Source organism: Centropristis striata, chromosome 17 (assembly GCF_030273125.1).
Source record: "Centropristis striata isolate RG_2023a ecotype Rhode Island chromosome 17, C.striata_1.0, whole genome shotgun sequence".
Taxonomy (NCBI): Eukaryota; Metazoa; Chordata; class Actinopteri; order Perciformes; family Serranidae; genus Centropristis; species Centropristis striata.
Window position 1 is genome coordinate 1,684,216 of NC_081533.1, and position 16,090 is coordinate 1,700,305.

Genomic DNA, 16,090 nt, shown 5'->3' on the forward strand with positions numbered 1-16,090 from the left:
TTCTTCAAAAATGCAGATGATAAACAATAAATGTATTAATTTCAGATCTGCTTCAAAATGTAACGTGCTCATCCTCGCCCCATGCTGCATCCTGCCACCAAGTTTCATGAAAATCACTGTTGTAGTTTTTCTGTTTTCCTGTTGACAAACATACAAACAAACAAACCGAAAACAAAGCAACACATGTTTTTATACATCTTTTCTAATATGTTTTGTACATTTTCGACAAACAAATGCACAGAAATAAGATTCAAGACCCCCGTTTTAAAAGCACTGGGATAGATGTTACTCAAGGCTGTGTACTTATATCTTATATGTGTGTGTGTGTGTGTGTGTGTGTGTGTGTGTGTGTGTGTGTGTGTGCAGGTTTCTGGGGGAAACCCGTCTGGCTCTCAGAGACGTCCTCAACTCTCCAAACCTGGCCGCCACCTTCACCGTCTCCCTGCTGGACACCAAGAGGAACAACACAGGGGTGAGCACACACACACACACACACACACACACACACACACACACACACACACACACACACACACACACACACACACATTCTTGTATTTTTATCTTTGTGAGGACCCTCATTGGAAAAGTGAATTCCCTTGCAAGGTTATAATAGTTTTGAGTTTTTATTATTTATTTATTAATTATTATTATTTATTTTTTTTAAATTATTTTATTATTGATTTATTTTTATTTTTTTTAATTATTTTTACTTATTTCATTATTTATTATTTATGATTATTTTTTACTTATTTATTTTTATTTTTCATTAGTTTTAATTTTGTTGTGATATTTTGTTTTTAAATCCAGTTAGTTTTAATGAGTTTTTAGAGTGAGTTTGTTAGTTTTAGTTTAGTATTTTTATTTTTTTAATGCTTTAGTTTTAGTTTATTTTTTATTAGTTTTAGTTTTAATTTTATTTTGATTCTTTGTTTTCAAATCCAGTTAGTTTTAATGAGTTTTTAGAGTGAGTTTGCTAGTTTTAGTTTAATTTTTATTTTATGAAATGCTTTAGTTTTAGTTTAGTTTTTATTAGTTGTAGTTTTTGTAATGGGGTATTTGTTGGGTGGGAGATTAAAAGAGGTCACAGTAAATGTTTCCTTTATTTCCTTTGTCTGATCCATCTTCATTATGTATGAAAAAAGTTGACAAAGATGAAAACGAAGGACATTTTCACTATAATTTTAGTTAGTTTTGTAACCACACAATACAGTTTCAGTTAATTATCATTATCATGTAACCTTTAACCCTTAAAACAAAGTCTGAAATCTAAAAAAAGCCTTTAAAGAAGTGAGGACCGGCCGAAATGTCCTCACTCTGCAAAAATGTCCTCACTTTTTAGTAATTTTTTTCTCTTTTCTTGGGTCTTTTTGTGTTTTTTTTTTACTAATTTTGTGTCTTTTTTGGGGTAATTTTGTGTATTTTTTTAGTCATTTTTTGGTAATTTTGTGACTTTTTCTTATAAATTAAAAAAGCCTTTAAAGAAGTGAGGACCGGCCGAAATGTCCTCACTTTGCAAAAATGTCCTCACTCTGTTGGTTAAAAAGGTGTTCTGGTCCCCACTATGTAGGAAGAACAAGAACACACACACACACACACACACACACACACACACACCCAGCGTGGACAGAGTGATTTATGGTTTGTCGTCGCTACAATGAGACGTAGATGAATGTGAGTTTCCTGTCTGGATCTTAAAATAGAGAAAGAATTTCCTGAGAGGAGAATAAAAACATAACAATTCTTTTTATTTGTCAAACACTTTATGATTTATGGCCAAACATCTGCAAAACAACCCACATTCACATTTTACTGCAAACATCGAGCAGTTATTCATCTTGTTCCTCTGTTTTAGTGTCTTGAATTAAAGATTTAAGAGAAAACGGCTCAGATTATAACAATAAATCACACTTTTGTAGGAAACAGGTGAACTCATCTTTCAACTTCTGTCTCAGTTATGAAATGTAAGACTTAATACTAATACTTAATGAGATTAATGTTCTTGTCTGTTCTGTTATTTTTAGACCATTACTGCTTGATGACAGTTTATGGAATTAGTCTGATTTAGAACACCGTCACGTTGTGTTCATGTGCTGCTGGGAATTTCCAGCACTGAGATCCTGTTAGTCAGCTGTTACAGAAGAGTTTAATCTGATTATTCTTTATGTCTTTTAGACTCGTGTTGCTGCATATTCCTTTTGATCCAGAACTCATAACTGAACACTTTATTAAAAAACACACAAATATCTGCTGTGGTAAATAACAAGCTTCAGCTATAATAATAATAATAATAATAATAATAATAATAATAATAATAATAATGATAATAATAATAATAATAATAATTGCAATAATAATGATACTAACAATAATATTATCAATAATAATGATAATAATAATAATAATAATAATTATAGCAAAAAATAATAATTATAATTACAATAATAAATATAATAATAAAAATAATAATAACAATATTAGTAATAATGTTAATAATAATAATAATAATTATAGCAAAAAATAATAATATAATTACAATAATAAATATAATAATAATAAAAATAATAATAACAATATTAGTAATAATGTTAATAATAATAATAATAATAATAATAATAATAATAATAATTGCAACAATAATGATACTAACAATAATATTATCAATAATAATAATAATAATAATAATAATAATAATTATAGCAAAAAATAATAATTATAATTACAATAATAAATATAATAATAATAAAAATAATAATAACAATATTAGTAATAATAATAATAATAATAATAATAGCAATAATAATAATAATAATAGCAATAATAATAAAAATATTTATGATTACAATAATAATTATAATAATAATTATTATTATTATTACTTTTTATTGTCCTTTGGCTTCACACATTGGTTAAAAAAATAGAATAAGTCACAATAATATCACATCCTATACAGTACATGAAACAATAATGATCTGAATTATTATTATTAATTAATTAAAGTGAATGAATTTGGTATGAAAGATTCTTTAACATTCATAATATATCATCCTAAAGCAAAATATTTACTCTCAAATAGCCTTTTGAAAAAATGTCCTCACTTTCCCAAGTGGTCCTCACAAGAAACACATTTTTTTTTTAATAGGTCCTCACATTGATAGAAGGACAAGATCTACACACACACACACACACACACACACACACACACACACACACACACACACACATCTTTGTTTTACATGCACAGTATTCACATTGACACCTTAATTTAAACTTGAGCTATAATTTCATTCAAAATGAGGCAAAGTTTAGTACAAAAAGAGTCAACATTTTAATTCAAAAAGAGTAAAAACTTCAATATGAATCAAAATTTTAGTTAAAAATGAGTCGAAACATTTAGTTAGAAATGAAATGTAAATGTTTCTGAGTGTGGGACGTACAGGAGCCTTTTCAATGATGAACCTCATATAAAACAACATGTTAAAAGATAAAGCTTGAACCTAAACACCCAGTGAACAATAAAGTGTGTTTTATATTAACATTTACAGTTTTATAAATGTAATGCACGTTCAGAAAGTTCTCTTTACAGCCTTTAAACCCAGGGAGGAGCTTTAGAGCAGCAGTTCTCAACCTTTTTGAGACGCGACCCCCAATTTAACATGCATGTTGTCCGTGACCCCCGCTCACTGAACACAATCTCACACGCACAGTTCAGATCACCCAAAAAAGAAACAAAATGACCTAAAAAAGGAAACAAAATGACCAAAAAAGACACAAATTGACCACAAAATGATCAAAAAAGACACAAAATGACCAAAAAAGACACAAAATGACCAAAAAAGACACAAAATGACCCAAAAAAGAAACAAAATGATCAAAAAAGCCACAAAATGACCAAAAAAGACACAAAATGACCAAAAAAGACACAAAATGACCCAAAAAAGAAACAAAATGACTAAAAAAAGACACAAAATGACCAAAAAAGACACAAAATGACTAAAAAAAGACACAAAATGACCAAAAAAAGAAACAAAATGACCAAAAAAGACACAAATTGACCACAAAATGATCAAAAAAGACACAAAATGACCCAAAAAAGAAACAAAATTACCAAAAAGACACAAAATGACTAAAAAAAGACACAAAATGACCAAAAAAAGAAACAAAATGACCAAAAAAGTAACAAATTGACCGCAAAATGATCAAAAAAAGACACAAAAAAAGACAAAAATTACCAAAAAACACACAAAATGACAAAAAAACATGCAAAATGACCAAGAAAAAAGACATTAAATGACCAAAAAGACTAAAACACATGAACACTTTAACACAGTGGAGACAGAGCTGACTTCCAAAATGATTTGGCGACCCCCAGAAATCATCTCGAGACCCCAATTGGGGTCCCGACCCCAAGGTTGAGAACAGCTGCTTTAGATGACTCACTGCTGCTCACACACTGACTGTGATGTGTTTGTTTACAGAAACATTAGAGAACATTATCACTTCACATGCTTTTTCCTGTTAAAGGAAACTGTTCGGGACTACACCTTCACTGGCTGCTCCACTCACTCTACACCCAACTAATCCTCTCCTGTTTACACTCTATTATTATTATTATTATTATTATTATTATTATTATTATTATTATCTCAAACCTGCCGACTCCTCCAACGTTGTTTTATATGAAAACAACAAGAAGAAACGTGCCAGTTTCACACTTAAATGCTCATAAAAGGTCTCAATTTAACTGTTTCACACTGATTATAGTTCACTAAAAATCTGTTTACACAGAGCTGAGAGGAGAGGACAGGAGAGGCTGTTTACACAGAGCAGAGAGGAGAGGACAGGAGAGGCTGTTTACACAGAGCTGAGAGGAGAGGACAGGAGAGGCTGTTTACACAGAGCTGAGAGGAGAGGACAGGAGAGGCTGTTTACACAGAGCTGAGAGGAGAGGACAGGAGAGGCTGTTTACACAGAGCTGAGAGGAGAGGACAGGAGAGGCTGTTTACACAGAGCAGAGAGGAGAGGACAGGAGAGGCTGTTTACACAGAGCTGAGAGGAGAGGACAGGAGAGGCTGTTTACACAGAGCTGAGAGGAGAGGACAGGAGAGGCTGTTTACACAGAGCAGAGAGGAGAGGACAGGAGAGGCTGTTTACACAGAGCTGAGAGGAGAGGACAGGAGAGGCTGTTTACACAGAGCTGAGAGGAGAGGACAGGAGAGGCTGTTTACACAGAGCTGAGAGGAGAGGACAGGAGAGGCTGTTTACACAGAGCAGAGAGGAGAGGACAGGAGAGGCTGTTTACACAGAGCTGAGAGGAGAGGACAGGAGAGGCTGTTTACACAGAGCTGAGAGGAGAGGACAGGAGAGGCTGTTTACACAGAGCTGAGAGGAGAGGACAGGAGAGGCTGTTTACACAGAGCTGAGAGGAGAGGACAGGAGAGGCTGTTTACACAGAGCAGAGAGGAGAGGACAGGAGAGGCTGTTTACACAGAGCAGAGAGGAGAGGACAGGAGAGGCTGTTTACACAGAGCTGAGAGGAGAGGACAGGAGAGGCTGTTTACACAGAGCTGAGAGGAGAGGACAGGAGAGGCTGTTTACACAGAGCAGAGAGGAGAGGACAGGAGAGGCTGGGAACATGATCATACTTCAATATGTACAAAATGTTGACTTTTTTGGTAATTTTACATCTTGTTTTGGGCATTTCGTATCTTTTTTTGGTACTTTTAGGTAATTTAATGTCTTTTTTTTGTTTTGTTTTTTGTATTTTTTTGGTAAATTTGTCTGTTTTTGTTGGTGATTTTTGGTAATTTTCTGTCTTTTTCTGAAACTTTGCCGGTCATGTGACGAATATTCACTGAAAACCTGTTTCACAGACACAAACAATTTTCCCCAATATTCATGACACTTGTGGACACATTTAACTCCAATTTAAAAAAAATAAATTATCAGAGAAATTCAACTTGTTTTTTCTTGTTTGTTTTCCTGATTTCTGTCATTCTAACTGTGTTATTCTGCACAAAGACTGTTTGAGTTGTTCACTTCTAGTCATTATTGAGCTGATTCCACAGAGCTGCAGCACTTATAGATTTATATATCTATATTTTACATATATTTTATATATATTGCAGTGAAATAGGAGGCCACAGTGAGTAAAGTGAGACATCTTGTTGGGTTCAGATGGTTTTCCATCATGTTTCCTCCCTTTCCTTGAATAATAATAATAATACTAATACTAATACTAATAATAATACTAATAATAATAATAATAATAATAATAATAATAATAGTGATAATAATAATGTTAATAATAATAATACTGTGTGTGTCTCCTCCAGGCCACTCTGAGCCTGCAGGTCTCCTACGTTGCTCCTCCAGGAGCAGCTCCAGTCTTCCAGCCTCCTGCTCCTCCTGAAGCTCTGACACACAACAACCCCAGCGTGGAGCTCGACACGGTCACAAGTAAGAACACTACACCGTTATTAAACATGTCTGTATCCTTGACGACCAGCCAGATCTGTCTGTATCCATGACGACGAGCCAGTCGACAGAAGGACGACGACCCCTACTTTCCATCAATCAATCAATCAATCAATCAATCAATCAATCAATCAATCAATCAATCAATCAATCAATCAATCAATCAATCAATCAATCAATCAATCAATCAATCAGACTTTATCTGTAGAGAACTTTAAATACAAGAGAGATGTAACACAAAGTGCTTCACATAGAAAAGGAGAAAATAACAATAATAATAATGATGATAATAAAACATGTCAAAAAAGACACAAAATGAGTAAAAAAGACAAAACAGACCAAAAAAAGACACAAAATGACAAAAAAAGACACAAAAAGACACAAAATGACTAAAAATAGACACAAGAAGACATAAAATGACTTAAAAAATACACAAGTAGACACAAAAAAGACACAAAAAGAAACAAAATGACTAAAACAAGACACTAAAAGACACAAAATGACTAAAAAAATACACAAAAAGACCAAAAAAGACAAAAAGAAACAAAATGACTAAAAAAAGATACAAAATTACTACAACAAGACACAAAATGACAAAAAAAAAAGACACAAAGACACAAAATGACTACAAAAAGACACAACAAAAGACACAAAAAGACCAAATTGTTCCACTAAACACACCAGAGCCAAATCAAACAGAGTCCCACTAGAATAAAACCAGAGTTGATGACAGGATCACACACAATCACAAGATCACATTTATGTTGGTTTTTCTTTGTTTCTTTTTGGTTCTAAATGTTGATCCAGTAAGTCAGAATAAAACATCAGTTATTATTATTATCAGGTCATATAGGTGAAAAAATATACCAACATGGTATTTAAACCTGTTTTAAGTGGTGAATACAGGCAGGATGGAAGGAGTCAGACATGGAGGAAACAGCTCCGTAGAGATTTATAAACCAGTAAAATAAAGTTAAAACCTGTAAAACCTTTAGAAGAGGTGTGAGCTGTAACCTGCTCTTCGTCTCCTCCTCCTCCTCCTCCTCAGTGATCTCTCTGGACACGCTGGGCGAGGAGGACACAGAGAGCATGATGATGCTGGAGCCCACCGAGGACCAGGGCCCCGACGACGGCCGCTCCATGATCATCGTGGGCCCCCAGGGGCCCTCGGGCCACGAGTCTCCCACCGCCCAGACGCCCAAACGCTCCCCGCCCTCCTACAACACCCACGCAGGGCTGAGGAAGAGGAGGAGAGGAGCCAGCAGCCAGCCCAGGCCGCTGGCCAACAAGCCCCAGGACCTGCAGGTGAGGAGGAGCATCCTCTGGACCAGCTGCTCTCAACCTGGGGGTCCCGACCCCAGTCGGGGTCGCCAGATGATTTCTGGGGGTCGCCAAATCATTTTGGAAGTCAGCTCTGTCTCCACTGTGTTAAAGTGTTCATGTGTTAATGTGTTTTAGTCTTTTTGTTTCCTTTTTTTTTGGTCAATTTATGTCTTTTTTTGTCATTTTGTGTCTTTTTTTTGTCATTTTGTGTCTTTTTTTAGTCATTTTGTGTCTTTTTTGGTCATTTTGTGTCTTTTTTAAATCATTTTGTGGTCAATTTTTACCTTTTTTTAGTCATTTTGTGTCTTTTTTGGTCATTTTGTGTCTTTTTTAGTCATTTTGTGTCTTTTTAATCATTTTGTGGTCAATTTGTGTCTTTTTTGGTCATTTTGTGTCTTTTCTAGTCATTTTGTGTCTTGCTTTGTCATGTTGTGTCTTTTTTTAATCATTTTGTGTCATTTTGTGTCTTTTTTGGTCATTTTGTGTCTTTTTTAGTCATTTTGTGTCTTTTTTAGTCATTTTGTGTCTTTTTTTGGTCATTTTGTGTCTTTTTTTAGTCATTTTGTGTCTTTTTTGGGTGATCTGAACTGTGCGTGTGAGATTGTGTTCTGTGAGCGGATCTAGAACTACTGCTGTAGATCACAGCGCCGCCGTGTGGTCACCAGGGGGAATTACAACACAAACACACCACACCACTTTAACTCTACAGACTGATTTAGAGGATTTTAGTCCATTCAGGTTCATCTAAAACACATTAGAATATCAGGAAAAAGTTCAATATCATCAGTCAATCATTTCAGAGAGTGAAACTTGTTTATTATTTAGATTCATTACACATAGAGTGAAATATTTCAAGCCTGTTTTTCTTGTAATTTTGATGATTCTGGCTTAGAGATAAAGAAAACACTCAAAAAACTCAGTCTCTCAGAAAATTAGAATATTACATAATATTAATTTAAAAAAAGGATATTTTAAAAACAATTGTCAGGCTTCTGGAGAGTCTGTTCATTTCTATACATCAATACTTGGTTGGTCATTTTTTGTGTGATTTATGTGTTTTTAGTCAATGTGTGTGTGTTATGTGTGTTTTTGTAATTTTTTGTGTTTTTCATGTTTTTTTGTGATTGTTTTTTATGTGTTTTTTGTGTGTTTTGTCTTTTTTTGTGTTTTTATGTGTTTTTTGTGTGTTTTTGTAATTTTTTGTGCTTTTATGTGTTTTTTTGTGTGTTTTTTACGTGTTTTTTTGTGTGTTTTGTCTTTTTGTGTGTTTCAAGTGAAACTCATATATCATATAGATTAAAACGTAGAGTGAAATATTTCAAGCCTGTTTTTCTTCTAATCTTGATGATTCTGGCTTGTATATATATATATATATATATATATATATATATACGCTTTTATCTCAAATAATATCTGAGGTCTTCTTCCCCAGCTGCTAATATATTTGATAAATAAGGAATACACCTTTATATTTATGTGCTGAATGACCACGTCTACCTGTCCAGGTGCGTGTTCGTGTCATCGAGGGCCGACAGTTGCCGGGCATCAACATCAAGCCCGTTGTCAAGGTAACGGTATCCGGGCAGACCAAGAGGACCCGCATCAGGAAGGGCAACAACCCGTTCTTTGACGAGGTAAACGACCAAAAAACTAAAAGTTTAAACTGTTTTTTGTTTCTCTGACAAACTGAAACTGAAAGTGTTTTTCCTCTCGACAGACTTTCTTCATGAACTTCTTCGAGACTCCGTCAGATTTGTTCGATGAGCCGATCTTCATCACGGTGAGTCACATGTTTGTTTGTTTGTTTGTTTGTTTGTTTGTTGTTGGCTCTGAACCTTCTCTTGCTGCCCGACAGGTGTGTGACTCTCGCTCGCTCAGAACCGACGCTGTGATCGGAGAATTCAAGGTAAAATCAAACAAAACAGCAGAAAAAACACCAAAGATTTCTGTTTATGAGAAAAATTCTCTGCAGACTTCAGTCTTAACCAGATTTATTTATATTTGCATATTTGACATTTTGTTGCTGTTCTAAGAGATCGAACCAGTCTGACCAAACTAGACAGTTTCTTCTTTTAAAAGACGAGTTTTACGTTTTATATTTTATATTTTAATCATGTGATTTTGCCTTTAGAGAGCAGTAATATAAAAAAAAATCTTAGAATTTCCAAGATTTACGACATATATTTATGAGAAAAAGAACAACATTTGTAACCAGTAAAATCTTGTGATGTTTCTTCCAGCTGGATGTTGGAAACGTCTACAACGAGCACAGTGAGTTCATGTTTATAATTTATAATTTATAATTTAAATCCATACTGACGTTGATAAAATTCAAATTTGTGAAAAACTTTCATTCATTATCATCAATGATGTTTCTAAAATAAAAAGGCTGATTTTGTGGTTTCAAGCTTTAGATTAGGAGTTGTTTTCTAGTTTTAACTTCTTCTTTTTAACATTTATTTAACTCTGTGGAGTCTGGGGCTATTTTGTGTCTTTTTTCAGTAATTTTGTGTCTTTTTTTTTATTGGACATTTTGTGTCTTTTTTAGTCATTCTGTGTCTTCTGTGTCTTTTTTGGTAATTTTGTGTCTTTTTTGGTAATTTTGTCTTTTTGTGCCTTTTGTGTCTTTTTTGGTCATTTTGTGTCTTTCTTTGTCCTTTAGTCAAACATAAAATGTGATTTTGAATCTTTTTTTACTTTCAAAACACTATCATGCTCAATAAAGAATTTTAAATGTGTCAAATGTGACCAAAGGTGTCAAATCTACCATATAAGAGGGTTCCATCCAGTTCTATCATTTGATACTAAATCTATTTGAGCTTGTCTCCAGTTTTACTTGGTATATCATCATCAAACTGAAACTGGCCTCATGGAGTTTACAGCCAGAACTTTAGAGGTAAATGTACAGTAGGGCTCCACGCTGCTTTGTTTTCTAGTCTGATGGAGGCAACAAGTCTGGATTATTTGGAGTTTTGAGTTCAGAAAGTCTTTTAGGTTCCTGGCTCTTATTTTGAAGTTCTTGGCTCCAGTATATTATTGGTTGGTTCAGAGTTAAACCCCGCCCCCTCTGTTTGACCCCGCCCCTCTGTTTGACCCCGCCCCCTCTGTCTCCAGGACACTGCTTCCTGAGGAAGTGGCTTCTGCTGTGTGACCCTGACGACCTCTCCGCTGGGGTCAAAGGTTACCTAAAGGTCAGCCTGATGGTCCTGGCAGCCGGAGACGAGCCGCCGGTGAGTCAAAGAACCGAACCGCATCAGGAAACTTTAATTAATAATGTTTATATTTAGGGCCCGAACTCTAACAGTGGGAGGAGCCTGTTGAAATCAGTCTGTTTATTACTATAACGGCAAATGAATCGTGTTTTTGAGGCTTTATCATATTAAAAAAACTCACCAAACTTGGGACAAAAATTAAATCCAGCCGAAAAAAAAATGTGCGTATTTCATTGGTTCCAGAAATGGGCGTGGCTAAATGAGCGCCCCCTAGAATTGAGCTTCTAAAACAGGTTTGACGGAGAGACGCGAAATTTGGTCTATACATGTATCATGTGAAGACGCACCAAAAAGTCTCAAGAAGCCATACCCAAAAACGGACAGGCCATTGAAAATGGCGTTTTGGACGTTTTTCGCCATTTCCACGCAGCAAACTTTAACAAACTCCTCCTACAGATTTAATCCAATCCACTTCGGACTTGTTCAGTACTATCACAAGGCCTTTGGGATCAAAAGTTATTAAAAGCTTTGCAGACCGTCACACAATGTGAGCGTGGCATGGCGGCAAAATATGGCGTTTTGGCAGAAAACGAGACCTTATAACTTGACCATACATTGTCCAATCTGCCTCAAACTTGTCATGCATGATGATGGTCCATCACTGAACAGTTCTACATAACAATATTTCATAAAGTCCCGCCCTTTTTGGTTAGCCACGCCCCCTTTTCCTAACTAATGAACCGTTTGTCGTAGAGAGGTCGGCTCCCCTGACGGCTCCACTCTGCTCGGTCCGTTCATCGCTGCTCGCAGCTTTAATAGTCTTTTTGTTTACATATTAGTAATGTTAGCATGTTTCCTTAATACTTGTGTGTGTGTGTGTGTGTGTGTGTGTGTGTGTTCCAGGCTGATAAACGAGACTGTGTGGAGGACAAAGAAGACATTGAAGGGAACCTGCTGAGGCCGGCTGGTCTTTCTCTGAGAGGAGCGACGTTCACCCTGAGGATCTTCAGAGCTGAAGATCTGCCTCAGAGTGAGTTCACCAACGTTACTCAGCTCCATATTCATATATTTACTCAAAGCTGGACTGAAGGAAGTAGAGGGACATGAATATAAGATGTGTTATAGGATTTGATACATATAAACCAGGGGTCTCAAACTCGCGGGCCAATTGCGGCCCTCGTGTCGATATTTTGAAGTCAGGTCTTCAGATTGAAAAGCTTAATGGAAGATTTTATAATAGTAACCAATAGGAACTAGCCAGGGGACATTTGAGATCTGAGTCTCTGTAAGTTGGATAAACAGTTTATTATAAACTATATTTTTATTATAGAGCCGAGGCTCAACTTCCAATATACCAGAAAAGATGTATGCACTGGCAAAGATGACTTTCTTCCATCACTGTGTATGTCTTTGTTTCATCATCGAGTCTAAAGAGATTTCTTCCTGTGTGCAGTGGATGATGCCTTCATGGACGGGATGAGGCAGATTCTTGGCTTTGACAGCAACAGGAAGAACCTGGTGGATCCTCTGGTGGAGATCCACTTCGCTGGAAAAACTGTGAGTCATTTATTCACAACATTTCATCCCAAAGCCCAAATTAAACCTCTGAAGTTGTTAGAGCGTAAAGCTTTTACAGCTTCTACCTCTCACCCGGGTTCTTTTTCCTAAACTTGGTTTACAAAACACTCAGGACAAATGAATAAAGTCAACCATTTATTGAAAGAATCATAGCCAAATGCAATGCTCAGCGCTGGACTCTGCCAAGTGACCCCAACGGCATCACAGGACAAAGTGCTTACAAGCAACTCTGATTTTACATATAGCTTCTTGGATTTTGGCGAAATCCCGTACAATGGGTGGGCTCTTTAACGCAATTGGTCAATTTGGAAATGATATGCACTGGTTACCACCCATTAACCAAGCATCTGGGGATTGAACATCTCACTGATCAAACTTTATGTGTGTGTGTTGTTGTCTGCTGAAGCTCCACATCCTATCCTGTGCTCCCCCATGCATACCTTTCCTGAACTCTGACCTCTCCTAACCGTAAATGACCAGTCCTGTCAGTGTATGGCCCAGTTCAGGTCAGAATTTTAAGTCTCAGGCCATGCTGAGTGTCCCAACTCCCACAATTTCCCTCTGTTGAAGTGATTTAATCACTTCACCCAAAAATAGTGATGTGTTAAACCTGCCAGGGGCTAGGCAAACAGCAGGTCAATGTCTTGGCCTTCAGCAGCATGTGCCGCCTCCCCCCGGCACCTCCAGCCGATTCACTGCTGATTTGCCACCTCCCTGTCCGAGCAGGCCTGTAGTGTGTGTGCAGACAGAGTGTGTTATCGTGTACATTTAATTCTCCCAACTCAACTATAGCTTCAGCTAAGTGTAGACGTGCCCTATATCTGTAAATGTGTTAACCTTATCTTCGCAAATATAAACAGCAAATTGAAAAAGCGGCGGGGAGTGATCTTCATCAGATGTCTTCACCTCGGTCTGAGGCCATCTTTCTCCAACCTGTGAATCTTAATTTGGTTAAGTTATTGTAAAACTCCTGTTGTTAAGTGGATCACAGAAAAATCCTTCATTCACCATTCCTGCCATTATCAACATTTTTAGACATTAGACATGTTAACCTGTTTATAGTATATTCTATAGTTTTGGTAGACAACCTATGCAGAGGCAATTCATTTATAAGATGAATTTTATGTCTTTATATTTCCAATTTATATTGTATCATTCTATGACATTTATTAACCCTCCCCTCATGTGAGTCTATGTGTTTTCAAACTTTACATGTGATCACACTCCCATTAAGTTTATCAAACAGTGATATGCAATTATCATCATACATTTTAGCAGTCAGAGAATAACATTAATCAGACAATCTTGTTTTTGTTGTGCCAAATGTGTAGAAGTGTCATATGGTGAAAAGTCTTCTGCTCTAATGTTTTACACTCCTTTAACGTGAGTTCAAAAAAAATCCAGGCCTTTCTCTGTCTCTGCCATTTCCTCTTCGCCTGCTAGTTTCCTTAAGTGTGTGTATGTATGACCTAAGGTCAGAGTAAGGTCAGAGTGTCTTGTGAAGGTCTGAGTGTGTGTGTGTCTGTTCTCTGCTATCTGTCTTCTCTCCCTGCTTGTATGTGTATTGTGTGGTGAGTCTAATGTCCTCACAAAGCCTGTCAGGAGAAAGATCAACGTTAACACACCACAGTATACATTTTAGCTTCTAATTAATAGACATGAAATGTATTAACTGTATGTTAGCCTTAGCAGGTAGAACATATCTTTCAACACTTTTTCAAACACATTATTACTTATTATTACTTTCAACAGCCAACACAATAAACTCATGATGAAAATGGTGACTTCTAGTGACCAAACAATAGACCTCAACTAAAAATGGTGACCTGGTTGCTTTTAGTTCAGAGCCAATTCAATTCAATTTAGGTGTAAGACTAATCATTAGTTATAAGTACTACTAGAATCTAGTTAATCGTCATGCAATTAATCATAAGCCAAAACAGTAAAAATAATACTATCTAACCCCGGCACTAGCCGGCCATATAGATTAGAATACCTGAAATAAACAGTTTGTTTGGTCAGTATATACTTTTAAAAGGGACTACCTGTGAAGATAAATTTACGCTTTTTATAATATTGTATCATAGTATACAATAAGCCGGAATAAGATAAGCAATTGGATAGTATACCTCACAGGACAGCTATGTTGAATATATATGATTAGTCTAATGAGAACACTTTTGTTATACCGTTCTCTAAGGGATATAGAAACTGGGCATGTTGAGGGTTTATAATAAAATTTTCCTCTCCTTTTCCTTCCAATTACCCACTAGTTACCTCTGTGTCCCAGAATGCATAAGGTTGATGGAGGGGATCACCCCCCCTCTCAGACGCCGTCATTAATACGGGGTCTAAAAGGGGGATCCCCTCAGCCATTTGATATGGTGGGGGTGCAGGTAAATAATCCTTTTTAGCTAACGCAGTGTCAATACATCTCACACAAAGGGCCCTGATACAAGGGATGCAGCAACATCCACATACAATCAAGGCTCCCACTACTATGAACAGTGGTGCAAATATAGCTAAAATAACTGATTTCCACCTGCCCAATGAAGATTCTAGCCAATCAACTATAGGGTTAGTCACTCCAGAGTGTTCTGTCAATTCATTAGACATGGTACGGAGGCCCTCTAAGGCCCTGGTAAGTGAACCATCGGGAGCTGTATTATTAGGAATAAATGTGCAGCACACTGAGCCAAACATGCTGCACACCCCACCCTTCTCAGCTAAAACTGAATCCAGGGCCAACCTATTCTGATAGGTCATAAGAGAATTCGCACTGATTTGTTCATGGGCTGCCGAAAAACCATCACGAGTGTAATTACTCAATCTCTGCTGATTATAGTGAATGTAATTGATTCTGTCAACATTTTTATTTGGGACTACCCAAATAAACAGGGATTCAAACCCCGCTGCCACCTGATTAACCAGTTTATATTCATCAGGAACGCCCCTTGGGACGCCTATTGCATCAATATAAACCGGGGAGCCATGATTAGGATCAAAGTTACTTCGTTTATTGCGGGTCAGACGAGCATATCTTGGGGAGTAAATTCGTGACGTATCCCACACTTCTTTAGCAGTGACTGGGAGTACTTGTATCGGTGATATTAAAGAGACCAGACCACAGGTCCCATGCCAGTTTTTTGCCAAGTAACCATAGAGGGTTCGGCCCCCACAGTACCACCAGACATCTGCCCGTGCAACATTTAAGTTAGTGGCATTACGCCATTCAGAGACATTAACAATATTACTGCACATATCTGGATCAATATTACCATAAATGAGTGCTCTTTTACCTGGATTTTCCCGCAATAAACAAGTAATGTTGACTGGTTCTGGCACAAATACTGGTGGGGCGGCCCCCTTAGGTGCCAAGGGAAACACACGATCTAATTCCTCACAATGTGGGCTGGGATTTTCTTTTGACATAATGTCTATCAGGCAATTAGTATAATTAGTATTTGTGTCCAGAACTGTAGCTACCATAATCAAATTTG

The 16,090-nt window shown here is 36.5% G+C and overlaps 1 protein-coding gene across 6 annotated transcripts in view; it reads left to right on the forward strand.

The window, feature by feature from the left end:
- Positions 1-16,090, forward strand: part of dysf (dysferlin, limb girdle muscular dystrophy 2B (autosomal recessive)) — a 199,595-nt gene that overhangs the window by 57,858 nt on the left and 125,647 nt on the right. For 5 of the 6 annotated variants that reach the window (XM_059354835.1, XM_059354839.1, XM_059354836.1 and 2 more), the window contains exons 4-13: positions 367-472; positions 6,336-6,459; positions 7,526-7,782; positions 9,306-9,434; positions 9,518-9,580; positions 9,656-9,706; positions 10,041-10,071; positions 10,915-11,030; positions 11,916-12,042; positions 12,466-12,569. In XM_059354835.1, the coding sequence (XP_059210818.1) occupies positions 367-472; positions 6,336-6,459; positions 7,526-7,782; positions 9,306-9,434; positions 9,518-9,580; positions 9,656-9,706; positions 10,041-10,071; positions 10,915-11,030; positions 11,916-12,042; positions 12,466-12,569 (1,108 nt within the window). The remainder of the gene's footprint in view (positions 1-366; positions 473-6,335; positions 6,460-7,525; positions 7,783-9,305; positions 9,435-9,517; positions 9,581-9,655; positions 9,707-10,040; positions 10,072-10,914; positions 11,031-11,915; positions 12,043-12,465; positions 12,570-16,090) is intronic. The other variant, XM_059354840.1, reaches the window with a different exon arrangement.